The sequence below is a fragment of the Hyperolius riggenbachi genome, chromosome 5 (assembly GCF_040937935.1).
Source record: "Hyperolius riggenbachi isolate aHypRig1 chromosome 5, aHypRig1.pri, whole genome shotgun sequence".
In the NCBI taxonomy this organism is placed as follows: domain Eukaryota; kingdom Metazoa; phylum Chordata; class Amphibia; order Anura; family Hyperoliidae; genus Hyperolius; species Hyperolius riggenbachi.
The window spans coordinates 289,342,557-289,356,439 of record NC_090650.1 but is presented as its reverse complement, the minus strand read 5'-3'; the positions used below and the strand labels follow the sequence as shown (position 1 = coordinate 289,356,439).

General features: G+C 44.3%; 1 protein-coding gene across 2 annotated transcripts in view; it reads right to left on the bottom strand.

The window, feature by feature from the left end:
- MBP (myelin basic protein) overlaps positions 1-13,883 on the bottom strand; it is a 255,162-nt gene that overhangs the window by 137,011 nt on the left and 104,268 nt on the right. For both annotated transcript variants that reach the window (XM_068237053.1, XM_068237052.1), the window contains exon 3: positions 8,278-8,365. In XM_068237053.1, the coding sequence (XP_068093154.1) occupies positions 8,278-8,365 (88 nt within the window). The remainder of the gene's footprint in view (positions 1-8,277; positions 8,366-13,883) is intronic.

Genomic DNA, 13,883 nt, shown 5'->3' with positions numbered 1-13,883 from the left:
GAGGCCTGACGATTGCTTCTTTCAGAGTAGAGGGAAACCACCCTTCTTGTAAGGAGCCGTTGACTATTTTGTGGAATGCCGGTGTAAATAGTTCAGGGCATTTCAACATGAACTTAGTGGGGCCAGGGTCCAGATCGCAGGTAGTCTGGCGAAGGTTTGAGAGGATATCCAAGATGTCTTTTTCAGTGATTACCTTAAAATCAGACCATGGTGGTAGGCTATTTTTGCACCTGTTATATGGCTCTGCATGGGTTTCTGGGGCTGTGAATTGAATGGCAGATCGTATGGAGGAGACTTTGTCTGAGAAGAAGTGGGCAAATTTCTCGCACAGTTCCTGTGAAGGTCTGATGCTGGATTTCCTGCAAGATGGATTGCAGACACTGTCAACCGTGCGGAAGAGTTGAATGCGTTATTCTTATAACATCAGCCAAAACATTAAAACCATATGAAAACACAAGAAAAATGTTGGAGTGCCCATAGAGCAGTTAGGGCGGCTACAGGCACACAAAGTCCATCATCTACAATGAGCAGTCAATACAGTGGGAGCGTTGGAGATAGTGAACAGTTTTTGCCAGCAGCCAGGATGCAGTCAGCAATCCTTATGCAGTAGCCAAGACCCCAATATTGGAAGAAATATGGATGAATGATGTAATAATACCAAAAGTGCGCCAGTTTACAGCAAACTGTAGATAGCCGAGTAATGAGAGGGCTGCCAGGGCTCAGATGAAAACTCTTTAATGCAGCAGTCGGCGTCCCCTATCCAGCATGCATGCAAAGGTATCCTAAAATCAGCCAATCACAATAAGGTTCAGTGTTCTCCCCAGGATCAAACAGGTGGGCGGGCCGCCCGGGTCAAATCAATTACCGCCCGCCTGGTTCCAGCGGTCATCACCCTTGCCCGGATGTCAGGACGTGCCGGGCTCTCTCATAAAAATAAGCCAGCAGCGCTGTCCTCATCTACTCCGCTCTATGCACGAGATCTCGCGCTTCCCGGCGAGCTCATGCACCGATTGGCTGAGCGGCAGTAGGCTGTCCTGAATCTGCTCCTCTATGCACGAATCTATCTCGCGCTTCCCGGCAAGCTCCTGCACTGATTGGTGCAGCGGCAGTAGAGGCGGGGAGGCTAAGCCGATATTCCACTGGTGCGCATTAAAGTTACAATTATGCCCGTCCTCCACCCCAGTTGCCGCATGTCAGTGGATGCGGGATTTCCAACGGAGAGCCGTAGCTGACGTCATACGTCAGTTTCAAGAGATCTCGCTGCGCTGCCAGGGGTAATGGGAAGTTAGAAACCCCAGGGCACATGTGGCAGGCACAGAGCGAGATCTCTCACTAACGATGTGCACCAGAAGGGACTGAGGAGAAGAGAAGGAGGGCGGGCCATGCTGACCAGCCTGAGAGACCTGGTAGGCAGCAGCACCCAGTGTTGTACTAGCTAACACTCCACTCAGCACATTCATCTTTCCCCATAAAGCATGACCCTCTCTCCACACCCAGCAGTACTTAACACAGCATGTAGCACGTCTCTCCTTCCCCACTCAGCAGCATTCAGCGCGTCCTTCCATCCCCACCCAGCAGCGTCCAGCACGTCCCTCCTTCCCACCCAGCAGCATCCAGCGCGTCCCTCCTTCCCCCCCACCCAGTAGCGTCCAGCACGTCCCTCCTTCCCACCCAGCAGCATCCAGCGCGTCCCTCCTTCCCCCCACCCAGCAGCATCCAGCGCGTCCCTCCTTCCCCCCCACCCAGCAGCGTCCAGCACGTCCCTCCTTCCCACCCAGCAGCATCCAGCGCGTCCCTCCTTCCCCCCCCACCCAGCAGCATCCAGCGCGTCCATCCTTCCCCCCCACCCAGCAGTGTCCAGCACGCCCCTCCTTCCCACCCAGCAGCATCCAGCGCGTCCCTCCTTCCCCCCCCACCCAGCAGCATCCAGCACGTCCCTCCTTCCCACCCAGCAGCATCCAGCACGTCCCTCCTTCCCACCCAGCAGCATCCAGCGCGTCCCTCCTTCCCCCCCACCCAGCAGCATCCAGCGCGTCCCTCCTTCCCCCCCACCCAGCAGCGTCCAGCACGTCCCTCCTTCCCACCCAGCAGCATCCAGCGCGTCCCTCCTTCTCCACCCAGCAGCGTCCAGCGCGTCCCTCCTCCCCCCACCCAGCAGCATCCAGCGCGTCCCTCCCCCCCCACCCAGCAGCGTCCAGCGTGTCCCTCCCCCTCCCAGCAGCGTCCAGCGCGTCCCTCCTCCCTCCACCCAGCAGCGTCCAGCGCGTCCCTCCTCCCCCACCCAGCAGCGTCCAGCGCGTCCCTCCTCCCCCACCCAGCAGCGTCCAGCACGTCCCTCCTTTCCCACCCAGCAGCGTCCAGCACGTCCCTCCTTTCCCACCCAGCAGCGTCCAGTGCGTCCCTCCTCCCCCCACCCAGCAGCGTCCAGCGCGTCCCTCCTCCCCCACCCAGCAGCGTCCAGCACGTCCCTCCTTTCCCACCCAGCAGCGTCCAGCACGTCCCTCCTTTCCCACCCAGCAGCGTCCAGCACGTCCCTCCTTTCCCACCCAGCAGCGTCCAGCGCGTCCCTCCTCCCCCCACCCAGCAGCGTCCAGTGTGTTCCTCCTTCCCCTGTCTCTATGCCCCGCATATGACACTCGCCCCAGGCCCCACGTACTCTAAGACCCCCTCTGCCTGCACACAATCTGCAATAGCCACTGATCCCCCTCAGCATAATAAATAACATTAAGGCAATGGAAGGAGAGGGGGAAAACAATGAATTAAAAAAAACAAAACTATTAAATATTGGAAATGATAAATGTAAATACATGAAACAAAGTACAATGCATGAAAGAAAGGACAAGGGGTTGATTCATCAAAAAAGTTGCATTGATTTATTAGCACGAGCAACAGGAGTGTAGCGTGCGTGCGTGCGTAACTAAGCAACGACCGCAGCTTACAAAGCCGCGCGGTAGCGATGTATTGTGCCGCCCCACCCGGCTACTTTTTCATGCCACCCGGCTGGAAAAAAATCCTGGGGAGAACACTGAGGTTTCACTTCTGTGTGCTCAACCATTCACACTAAACAAATGAACCAACAGGTATAGCAATTGTAAGGCCAGCAAGCCAGAGTCACATGGGGAACAGTTCCATCAAAGTGGAAATCTGCAAAAGCAGGCAGCATGCAAAAGAATATGTAAAAATGCACCTGGAACTAAAAATTCATGAGCAATAACATAAAAAGGAATAAATAAAATAACCAATTGGTACGTATATTATTAAATGTATTGCATGATGTTTAAATAACAATGGATTGTGATAGATATAAAAAAATATATTTAAATGAGGTCATGTGAGATCCACTCTCCCCAACTTTGCACATACTAAATGCACCATAAACAAGTGTGTGTGTGTGTGTGTGTGTGTGTGTGTGTGTGTGTGTGTGTGTGTGTGTGTGTGTGTGTGTGTATTCAAATCATATACTGTATTTTTTGGACTAGAAGACTCACTTTTTCTCCCACAAAAGTAGGGCAAAAAAGTCACTGCGTCTTATAGTCCAAATGCTGGTCATTCCTGATTTGTGAAGACCTACCAACACAAACCTCCAACATGTCGCAATGTCGGGGACTCCCTGTACTGTGCCCATGCAGAGGAGGACACAGGGGGACACAAAAAGGGATAAAGGAGGACACAAGTGGTACAGAGGAGGACACAGGTAGACGCAAGAGGTACAAGGGGGGCATGAGGTACAAAGGGGGCATAATCTACAAGATGCCCCTTCACCATGAATGCACCAGATTTAGTATATACAGTATATATATTTTTCCCCTGGTTTTTGTACTCTAAACCTAGGTGCGTCTTATAGTCAGGAGCGTCTTATAGTCCGAAAAATACGGTATTTAATGTTGTTCAAGACTTTGTAGCACCAGAACAACCCCCCATGGCATGGGCTCCACTAAACCTCTGGAGGTGCCCTGTGCCATCTGGCGCCAAGATTCATAAGTCTTCTGCCATCAGAAAATGTTGTTAGTTGGTAAATATAAAAAACCCTAACATATCCTATAAGACAGTGATGACTAACCTTGGCACTCCAGCTGTGGTGGAACTACAAGTCCCATGGTGCATTGCAATACTCTGACAGCTCTAAGCATAACTCAGGGAGGCAGAGGCATGATGGGATTTGTAGTTTTGTCACAGCTGGAATGCCAAGGTTAGCCATCACTGCTATAAGATAATGTGAGCCATCAAGCCAGACGACCTTCTTCCAATGCTCTGTGGTCCACTTAGGATATATGCTCAATGTATGGGTTCTCAAGGTGTTCTGACAACTTTCTATCATGGTCTGCATTACATTTTTCAGCAATGTGTAGTACGGTAGTTCTTCTGTGGCATTAGCACATACAGTCACGCCTTTGCTCTGCATACAAATCATTGAGACTTGGGTGACCATGGCACTATCACCAAACAGGCAGTCTCCCTTCCTTGAACCCTTTTTAGTAGGTACTAACTACTGCATACCAAAATCTCTGAAGACCTTCCATTTTGGAAATGGTCTGATCCAGATGTATAGCCATCTCAATGTGACCCTTTATTAAACTTTATCAGATTCTTACACCTGCCTACTTTTCCTGTTTTGAACACCTTCCAGAACGGTTTATTTCACATCTCATAGGTAGACCCCTTGACATTGTGGCAACACAATCAACATTTTTCATTTCCCTTAAAGTAGTTCTAATATTGTAGATGATCGGTTTATTATGCAGCATTGTGTAATAAATAAAAATGAAAGCTAAAAACTTTCAGATGCAGTTGACACAAATGATCACTACAGCTTCTAAGATGACCCTCCAAGGATAAGCATGCTTCAAAGATATGATTAGATTTCAGTTAGGAAAACACAGCGCAGAATGATGAACCCTTTTCTCGCTGTAATCATCAAGTCTGTTTATTGTGGCGATTGGTAAAGGGTGTTTGTTGAGCTATCTATGGGTCTGACCGGTAAACACAAGGATGGTATAGCAGTGTGGAAGGTGTGTCCTTACAGTATTCTATTGGGACAAAAGTCCAGATCCCTGGTGGGTTCAATAACCACGGCAGAATCAAAGAACATCCAGGACTCACCTTTGTTATCTCAGTTATTAGACTTTTTGATTGTGTGAACATCACAGCATTAGTAACCACATTGTTTCTGGCCAAATAAAACCCTTCATTAAACACTCACCTGAAGTAACAGCGATAGAGGCTAACACATTAACTTCCTTTTAAATAATGTTAATTGCCTTAAGCAGGCCATACACTGGCTCGATTCGCGGCCGTTTCGACAGCAGATTCGATCCTGGGATCGAATCTGCTGCCAATCGTTCACGGTAAACGCAGTCGCCGATCCGATTTGCTCCCGAAATCGGATCGGTCCGTCGATCGCGCCGTGCGGGAAATTACCCTCGATCGCCCACGGGTAAAGTGCCTGGGATCTGTCAGCTGGTCGATCTAATGGCACATCGACCAGTGTATGGCCACCTTTACTGTCCTGCAGATCTTCTGCCTCTATACTTTTAGCCATAGACCTTGAACAAACATGCAGATCAGGTGCTCTGACTGAAGCCTGACTAGATTAACCCCATGATTGTTTCAGATGAGTGATTCAGATACTACTGTAGCCAAAGAGATCAGCAGGACTGCCAGATAACTGGTGTTTAAAAGGAAAAAAAATGTCAGCCTCCATAACCTGCTCACTTCAAGTTCCCTTAAAATGTGAACAACTTCGTGAAAAAACACACTTGTTAATGATAAGAAACATCTCAAATGTAAAAATTGTGATATCACCTTAACCATTTACCAACAAGCATACGTATTAAAACGTCATGCTTTAGCCTATTAACGGCAACATGACGTTTTAATACGTTGCGCGATCCCGCCGCCACTCCGAACGTGTGCGCACCGCTACCGCCGCCTTTTCCGTCGGGATCCCGTGTTAAGTGATTGGGGAAGAGGATCGAGCGGTCCTCTACCCAATCGCAATGCCTGGAGTAAATGGACGTGACCGCGAACAGCGTCCACCTCCATTCACAAAACAGGAAACTGTTACAGTTAAATAAAGTGTAAAAAAAAGTGATCACTTCCTATAACGGGAGTGTTCACTAGCTCCATCTTGTGGCCAAAAAGTATATTACACACACAAACACATACATATACAAGTACATACACATTATTAATAAAATTACACTTCCAACCCTCCCCCCCCCCCAAAAAAAAACCCACTTGTAAAAAAAAAAAATCAGCTTACAATAAATAAATAGTTGCTTTTTTTAATCTATATTTTATGAGGGAAAATTAATTTTAATTTATTACATAGGGGCTTGTAATTCTGGCCAGAACAAAAAAAAAAACAAAACAGAAAAATAACACCTATATTTCAAAATAATATATTGTCGCCATACATTGTGATAGGGACAGAATTTAAACTGTTCAATAATCGGGACAACTGGGCAAATAAAATGTGTTGGTTTTATCCAAAGGAGAATGTTTAATTTTAAAACTATAATGGCTGAAAACTGAGAAATAATGATTTTTTTTCTATTATTTTTGTATTTTTCCCATTAAAACGCATTTAGAATAAAAAAAAATCTTAGCAAAATGTACTACCCACAGAAAGCCTAATTAATGGCGAAAAAAAACGAGGTATACATCATTTTCTTGTGATGAGTAGTAATAAAGTTATTAGGGAATAAAAAGGAGGAGCACTGACAGGTGAAAATTGCTCTGGTCCGTTAGGGTAAAAACCCTTGGGGGTGAACTGGTTAAAGTAGTTTCGTGTGAAAACACCATTTTGTTGCCCCTTTGCTAGTGAATAGTTAGAAGCATTTCAAGCAGTGAAGAAGTATCAAATTGCGTCAAAAAGCACCGAACATACAGTAGTCTCATAGTAATTGGTCATTTTAAAATGTAAACTCTTTTAAGATGTGCATTGAAAGTAATATTTGTCTTTATACTTGAGGTGGTACATCACAGAGACCAGCCTTCGTATGACCATGTGCCACTGTGCGGCAACAGGGTGATATGCATAGCACCGCCCCCGCTCAGTGACGTACCCCCTGCTGAGACTGCATCGCCCATGGACTTCCATTACCCCAGGCATCATGTGATAAGCAAAGAGCTTGCAGTAATGCGTTGCAGGTGGTGTGTTGGGATTGTGATCGGATACTTCTGACGCAGCGCTGTAAGTGAAGGGCCCCCTGACTTTGCGGTTGTGTCACCCTACAGTAAAACAGGGTAACGCAACGCACGTTTGCAACACAAGTGTAAAAGGTGCCTCAAAGAAAGCACAAGTCAGCTGTGATCTTCTTTTCGGCATGTTTAGGAAAAGTACTACCCAAATATTTGCACATTGCCAACTTCTGAATCAATATTTTAAATTATGCTGAGACATCGACCACTTGTGAGGGGCGTGTTCACTTTCATATAACACAATTATTATTATTATTTAGTATTTATATAGCGCCGACATATTACGCAGCGCTGTACAGTGTATATATTGTCTTGTCACTAACTGTCCCTCAAAGGAGCTCACAATCTAATCCCTACCATTGCCATATGTCTATATTATGTAGTGTAAGTACTGTAGTCTAGGGCCAATTTTTAGGGGGAGCCAATTAACTTATCCGTATGTTTTTGGAATGTGGGAGGAAACCAGAGTGCCCGGATTGTTTAGTACACATACTGTATGAACTAGTGGTGGGGCCAGAAAACTCTTACCAATTTGTTATCACTGCCCCTTATGCTGCTAAAAGTGATAGCCTGATGTGTTCAGAGGCACAGGCTCTTCACATCATCCAGTTACCATAACCATAAGTATTAAACCGTACACAAGACTTTCCAACCCTCCTGTGACACAACCTACAAGGTGTGCAAGAGTTTCTGGATAATGCTTACATCACATGATGCAGATAAGGACAATAACAAGGAAGTGGTAAATTCTTGCATGGTCACTATGAACAGTCAGCACTGAATGGAGGAAGCTGAGATCTGGAATGTGACTGATGCAAGGCGATTTCCTTCACCGCAGATTGGCCAGATCCACTGCAAAATTCTGCTTATGACAAGTGATTAAATGAACAAATGACCCCAAGGGCTACTGAATCTACAGAAAGAGGTTTTGTTTAGTTTGGAACAATTCTAGAAGGAAATACAGGTCAGAAGATAAAAAAAGCTTCCTAAACACTTCACAAAACCCTTTTTTTACATTTCATCTGCACCTCTGTGAAATCTACAAGTTATTGCTTGTTTCTGACTGATACATACCAAACACTTCATTATCATCACATTCCTGGGCTGATCCTGCCGAATGACTCACAGGCTTTTGTTCTTCCAATACTCGGTGTTCAGCATTCTGAAAGAAAAATTGATAAATATTGTTATTGTTAATGTTCAACAGTGTCATCTATTTGAAAATTATCTACCTATTTGGAAGGCTTTTGAATTACTATTTTTGTTATGCAAGTGAGGGGATCTTAATCTACAAATGGAACTACTAATATTAGCCATTTTCTTGTGTATACAACGTCACACATCTGGGCGATGGTTCCAAAAATTAGATTCTCTTCTTAATTTTTTCTCAAATCATTAGATTTTCTCAGATACAAGGACTCTACGGCACTCCAAGGTAATTTCTTTCTAGATATCTGCAGCTGAGTCATAGATCCAGTTTTAGGGACAATGCATCCTATGCAAAGATCATCCAACTGAGAAGTCCATAAATTGGATTTCATTTCTACATTTTATTTTCATCAGATACAAAATTAACCTCTCAGTACACATTAACTGATCAATATAAATAGAAAACCTCCATTCCAACTTAAGTTAATGAGGACTAGAACAAATGGTTGACCTTACTGCCCGTTTTACAAGAAAAAAAAACTCCTTTGCTCCATGAGTTAAATTGCAAGAACAGTGTGTAGATCTATATTTTCTTAACTGTCACAGGAGACAACAGTCTTTGAGATGCTTGCCACAATTATCAATGAGATGCTTGCCACAATTATCAATGAGATGCTTGCCAAAATTATAAAGTAGCTGAAACCCGTTCTCTGCCCATGTATAGTAAGAATAAAAATTAAAATAAAAGCAGACAGGCACAGATGTATTTTTCCTGGTCACTACCTTAACGGACAACTGTAAGAAGAGGGATATGGAGCCAGATTGATTTCCTTTTAAAGAGGAGCTGGCAGCCATATTATCTCAGAAAAAAACACATATATAAGTAGATAAATACTTGCTCTACTTACATAACATATGTATTTCCCTGTACACATTTTAGTGATTTCTCTATAGTATAAAAAAAAATATCCTTCTTAGGATTTTCCATTTTTACTGTGTTTATCTTGAAGCCAATCCTCACATCATTTCCTCCCTTACTCTTTGTATCATTGTCTGCCCTCTACCCAGTCTTCAGACACTCCCACCCAGCTCTGCAGTAGAAAGTGCATTGTCTCAGCATGATAAATATTGGCCTTTCAGAGAGTAACAGAGGTGTGGGAGGGGAATATGGGAGGGAAAGAGGCCTCAGCCAATCAGGCTGCATTAGCTATGTCTGAGGGGAAAGTAAAAAGGAAAAAAAAAAGAAAACTCAGCATGCCCTGCAACTTCCTTTGTGCAGCAGATGTACCAAATAAAAGTCAAATGGGGAATGATGTTTTATGGAGAAGAAAAGTAAGAGTGATTTTTAACTTTTGGATTTCCTGTTTAGCATCCTTAATTACTTGCTTACCAGATACAAATAAAGAATATTTTTTTTTATTTTATGCTTGACATTTACACTTTAAGCAATACCCGTTGCCTGGCTGTCCTGTTGATCCTCTGCCTCTAAGGCTTTTAGCTATAGGCCCTGAACAAGCATGCAGGTGTTTGACATTGTCAGATCTGACAACATAAGCTGCATGCTTGTTTTTGGCGTTATTCAACCACTGCTGCAGTATAGATCAGCAGGGCTGCCAGGCAACTGGTATAAATATGGCAGCCACCATATTCTTCTCACTTCAGTTGTCCTTTAGCTTGATCAACATGTATTTATTTTTAGTTAAACAATTCTATAACGTGGGTAACAACAGAACTATGTATACAATAAGATGCCCACCCTCAGTTTAGCGCCGTCATTTGGTGAAAAGCGAAGAGTTGAAGGATGATTTATAGGAAAGCACAACCTCGACAAACATTCCGAATGCAAAGAGTATTCATCACTAAGCTGAGAGTCAGCATAAGATAATGGGCTGTCTACCTGGAGTCCATAACTGTGGAGGTTGCCACTGGGGGAGGGGCACATTTCAGGGACATGGCAGTACTTGTTACTAAAGGACACACCATGGTTCTTGAGATAAGAGATATTACTTCTGCACTTACGATGGCGGGAATTTTTCTGCTGCGGTTGTTTCAAAGGTGGTTATTACTGCCATGGCCATTGCAATGGCAGATATTAATGCTATGCTTGCTGTATTGGCAAATATAATGCTCAGGTTTCCTTTTAAGTCGGGAATGCCATTCAAGTTTAAAGGGATTCTGTTATTTAGTCATTGTTTGCCTATTCTAAAATCTTTCCTCACGCCAATTTACATTCTGTACCGAAGGTGGCAACATATCAGTCCTGTCAGGTGCAGCTCTGCTGAAGGTTTGCTTCTGAGAATCTTGAAGCCAGCAAAAAAAATAATAATAAAAAAAAAATCTTGGTCTCCCAGAATGCTCTGGGAGTTAGAACTCTGCATAGCTAAATAGCCTAGGCTAAGCATCACTGGGAGGGTGGAGTTACATACCAATATACAGCAAAATATAGATAGAGGAAGGGTTTCTGATGCTGAAATCAGGAAAAGTGGGTATCCTGAATAAGTTATTTCATTCTACTATGTCACTACAGTACACTGTGCTTGACAAGGCTGGCACTTGACCTTAATTTATTCTAAACTGATAATACAATGTGTGACATTTAGCGGCATATGCCCAGGTAAGTATAATTTGCCATCAACAAACAAATGTAGGGAGGATTTTATTTTATTGTACTTCCCTTCATACCATTGAAGTTGATTTCCCAGTAAGATGCAATAAATCTTTAAGTGCCCTTATGTTGTTACTGCAGCAACTGGCTAAGCCTGAATGTTCAGTAAGACAGGAAACATATGTGCAAAAGTACATCCTGAACCATATTTCATGAAAGTGGCAAAATTAAATCCTTTACACACAATGAAAAATGAAGGTTTCTTCAACTTCCTTAAATTAATCCTATAATACTAAAAGCAGCAATCAAGTTCCACTCTTTTTTTCACCAAACAGGCTTTTAGTTATACCATATTTTCGTTAATGCCAACGTATTCCTTATAGTGCCAAGTGCCAGTGTATAGGAAAGGCAGTCATTATACTTAGTAAAGATATCGCCACCAGGAGGAGCTAATTGTTTATTGATGTGGCAGACTTTCACACAGGGCTGTGGAGTCGGAGTCGTGGACTGGAGTCGGGCAATTTTGGGTGCCTGGAGTCGCAGTCGGAGTCGGGAAAAAATGCACCGACTCCGACTCCTAATGAATTTGTAACTGTAATTAAAATAGAAAATATGATAAAATGTTCTATTTCTCAGATAATAGTCATTAAAAATAATGTATATATACAGTAATAGCTGTGCTTAGTCCACAAAAATGAAATAAACTAATCAAAATTAGTTACGTGTGCTGCTTCAATAAAGCAGTCCCCGTATTTTTAAAAGGTCAGATATATACATATCTGATTGTGACTGTATATATGATGTGTATACAGGAATCTCTTATATATACTAAATAACATCTATGCTGTAAGAATAAATCCTGATGTGTAGCTGTGTCACTAATAGAGATGGTCAACGAGATGGAAATAATTCTGCATTGATGCTGATTTATGCAAATGTATGCACTCCCTTTGCTGATGAAATCAAATAAATTTGATATGTTGTTAAAATTTGGTTTGGTGACTACAAATTAAAGGGTAACTGAGACGGATGAAAAGTAAAGTTTTATACATACCTGGGGCTTCCTCCAGCCCCCTTCAGGCTAATCAGTCCCTCGCTATCCTCCGCCACCCGGATCTTCTGCTATGAGTCCTGGTAATTCAGCCAGTCAGCGCTGTCCGGCCGCATGCCGCTCCCACAGCCAGGAACATTCTGCACCTGCGCAATAGTGCTGCACAGGTGTAGTATGCTCCTGGCGGCGGAGTGTGTGCATGCGCACTACGCCCGACTGGCTCAAGTACCTGGACTCATAACAGAAGATCCAGGTGGTGGAGGAGGACAACGAGGGACTGATTATCCTGAAGGCGGCTGGAGGAAGCCCCAGGTATGTATAAAACTTTAATTTCATCTGTCTCAGGTTTACTTTGTTACACAGTAGTACTGTACTCTACATATGCACTTCCCACAGAGCTGCAGGGAATCCACTGAGAATGCTGTGCACATTGAACACAGAGGTGTTGTCTGTTTACAATCTCCTCATTCCCCTGCAGAGTACCTGCACATCATTCTTACATGTACCCACACTTACATTGCCTAGGGCCTGATAGATGTTCTTTGTTCCGGTTTGTACCTTTTACAAGTACTCTTACCAAGGACTAGTTTTAGTCTAAAGGGAATAAATATAGTAGTCTACATATCCTTCTCACTTCAGTTGTCTTGTAAAATTCCTAAGCGTTGGCAGTTAAGAGACGAATTTCAGGTTACATACTTTTAATCAACAAAATTGTAATATGCAAATTAGAGGAGTCGGAGTCGAGGAGTCGGAGTCAGAGTCGGTGGAATCCTAAACTGAGGAGTCGGAGTCGGTGGATTTTTGGACCGACTCCACAGCCCTGCTTTCACAAGCAGCATTGTAACAGATAATTACGGAGCACAGTGCTTTAACCTCACATATTCCCACACGATCCAGTCCATCTTGCTTTATTTTTTCCTCAATGTGTCAGTGAAGAGTATACGGTGCAGAACTGGGGAAAAAAATAGAGGCTTATGCTACAGAATTAAGTAATGCTCTCCTCAAGCTGAGAAGATTCCAGAACGTGTCTTGAAGCCCAGGTCAAGGCAGAAACAAAACATACAATTAAAAACCGGTTTCCCAACTTCTGATTAACTATGTAATGTTTTCAGCAAAGGATGCTGTAGCGGTGTGTGGCATGGGGTTTTAAAGATGCTGTGCAGAAGACTGTGGGAGGAGACTGTGTCAGGAAAGTACCAATGTTATGATGATGGGTACCTATTGATCTTGGCACTGGTGGTAGGTGTAGGCTCTCTCAATGTGCCAAGTTTAAACACCCACTAATCTTCAACACAGCGTCTCATGAGAGTCAATGGGCCTCTACTCCTAGCGGGAAGCAGAGGGCCCTCGGCATTGCCCCACTGGGCACAAGGTGAACAAGAGGTGCAACAGAATATCTGTCTAAATGGATTTCCATAGAGTTAGCACCACAGGTACAGAACCTTGGAATAGGGCTGGTGCCAAGCCTCAACCGGTCCTGGACAAACCGATATAAAAGAAAGAGGCGGTAAAACACTGGCTGCAAATAATGCTTATATTGTCTTACGGACTCACAGGTCCTGCACCCGATGAAGGATCTGTGAGTCCGTAAGATGTGGGGTGTCTGTTCCACAACATAAGCATTATTTGCAGTCAGTGGTGTGCCACCTCTTTCTTTACAGAAGTCACAGATGCTATCTTCACACCTTCCCCTGGATAAATAACCAGTGCAGCCTATCTGGACGAGCTTTCTCGTCCAGATAGGCACTGCATCTTCCCCTGCGTGGTGCGCGCGATCGGGCGCGCGTACCCGCCGCCCCCCGATCAGTGAATGGGAATATAATTCCCATTCACCGATCTAACCTCCCCGCAGAAATACCAACGCTTTCTCTCCAG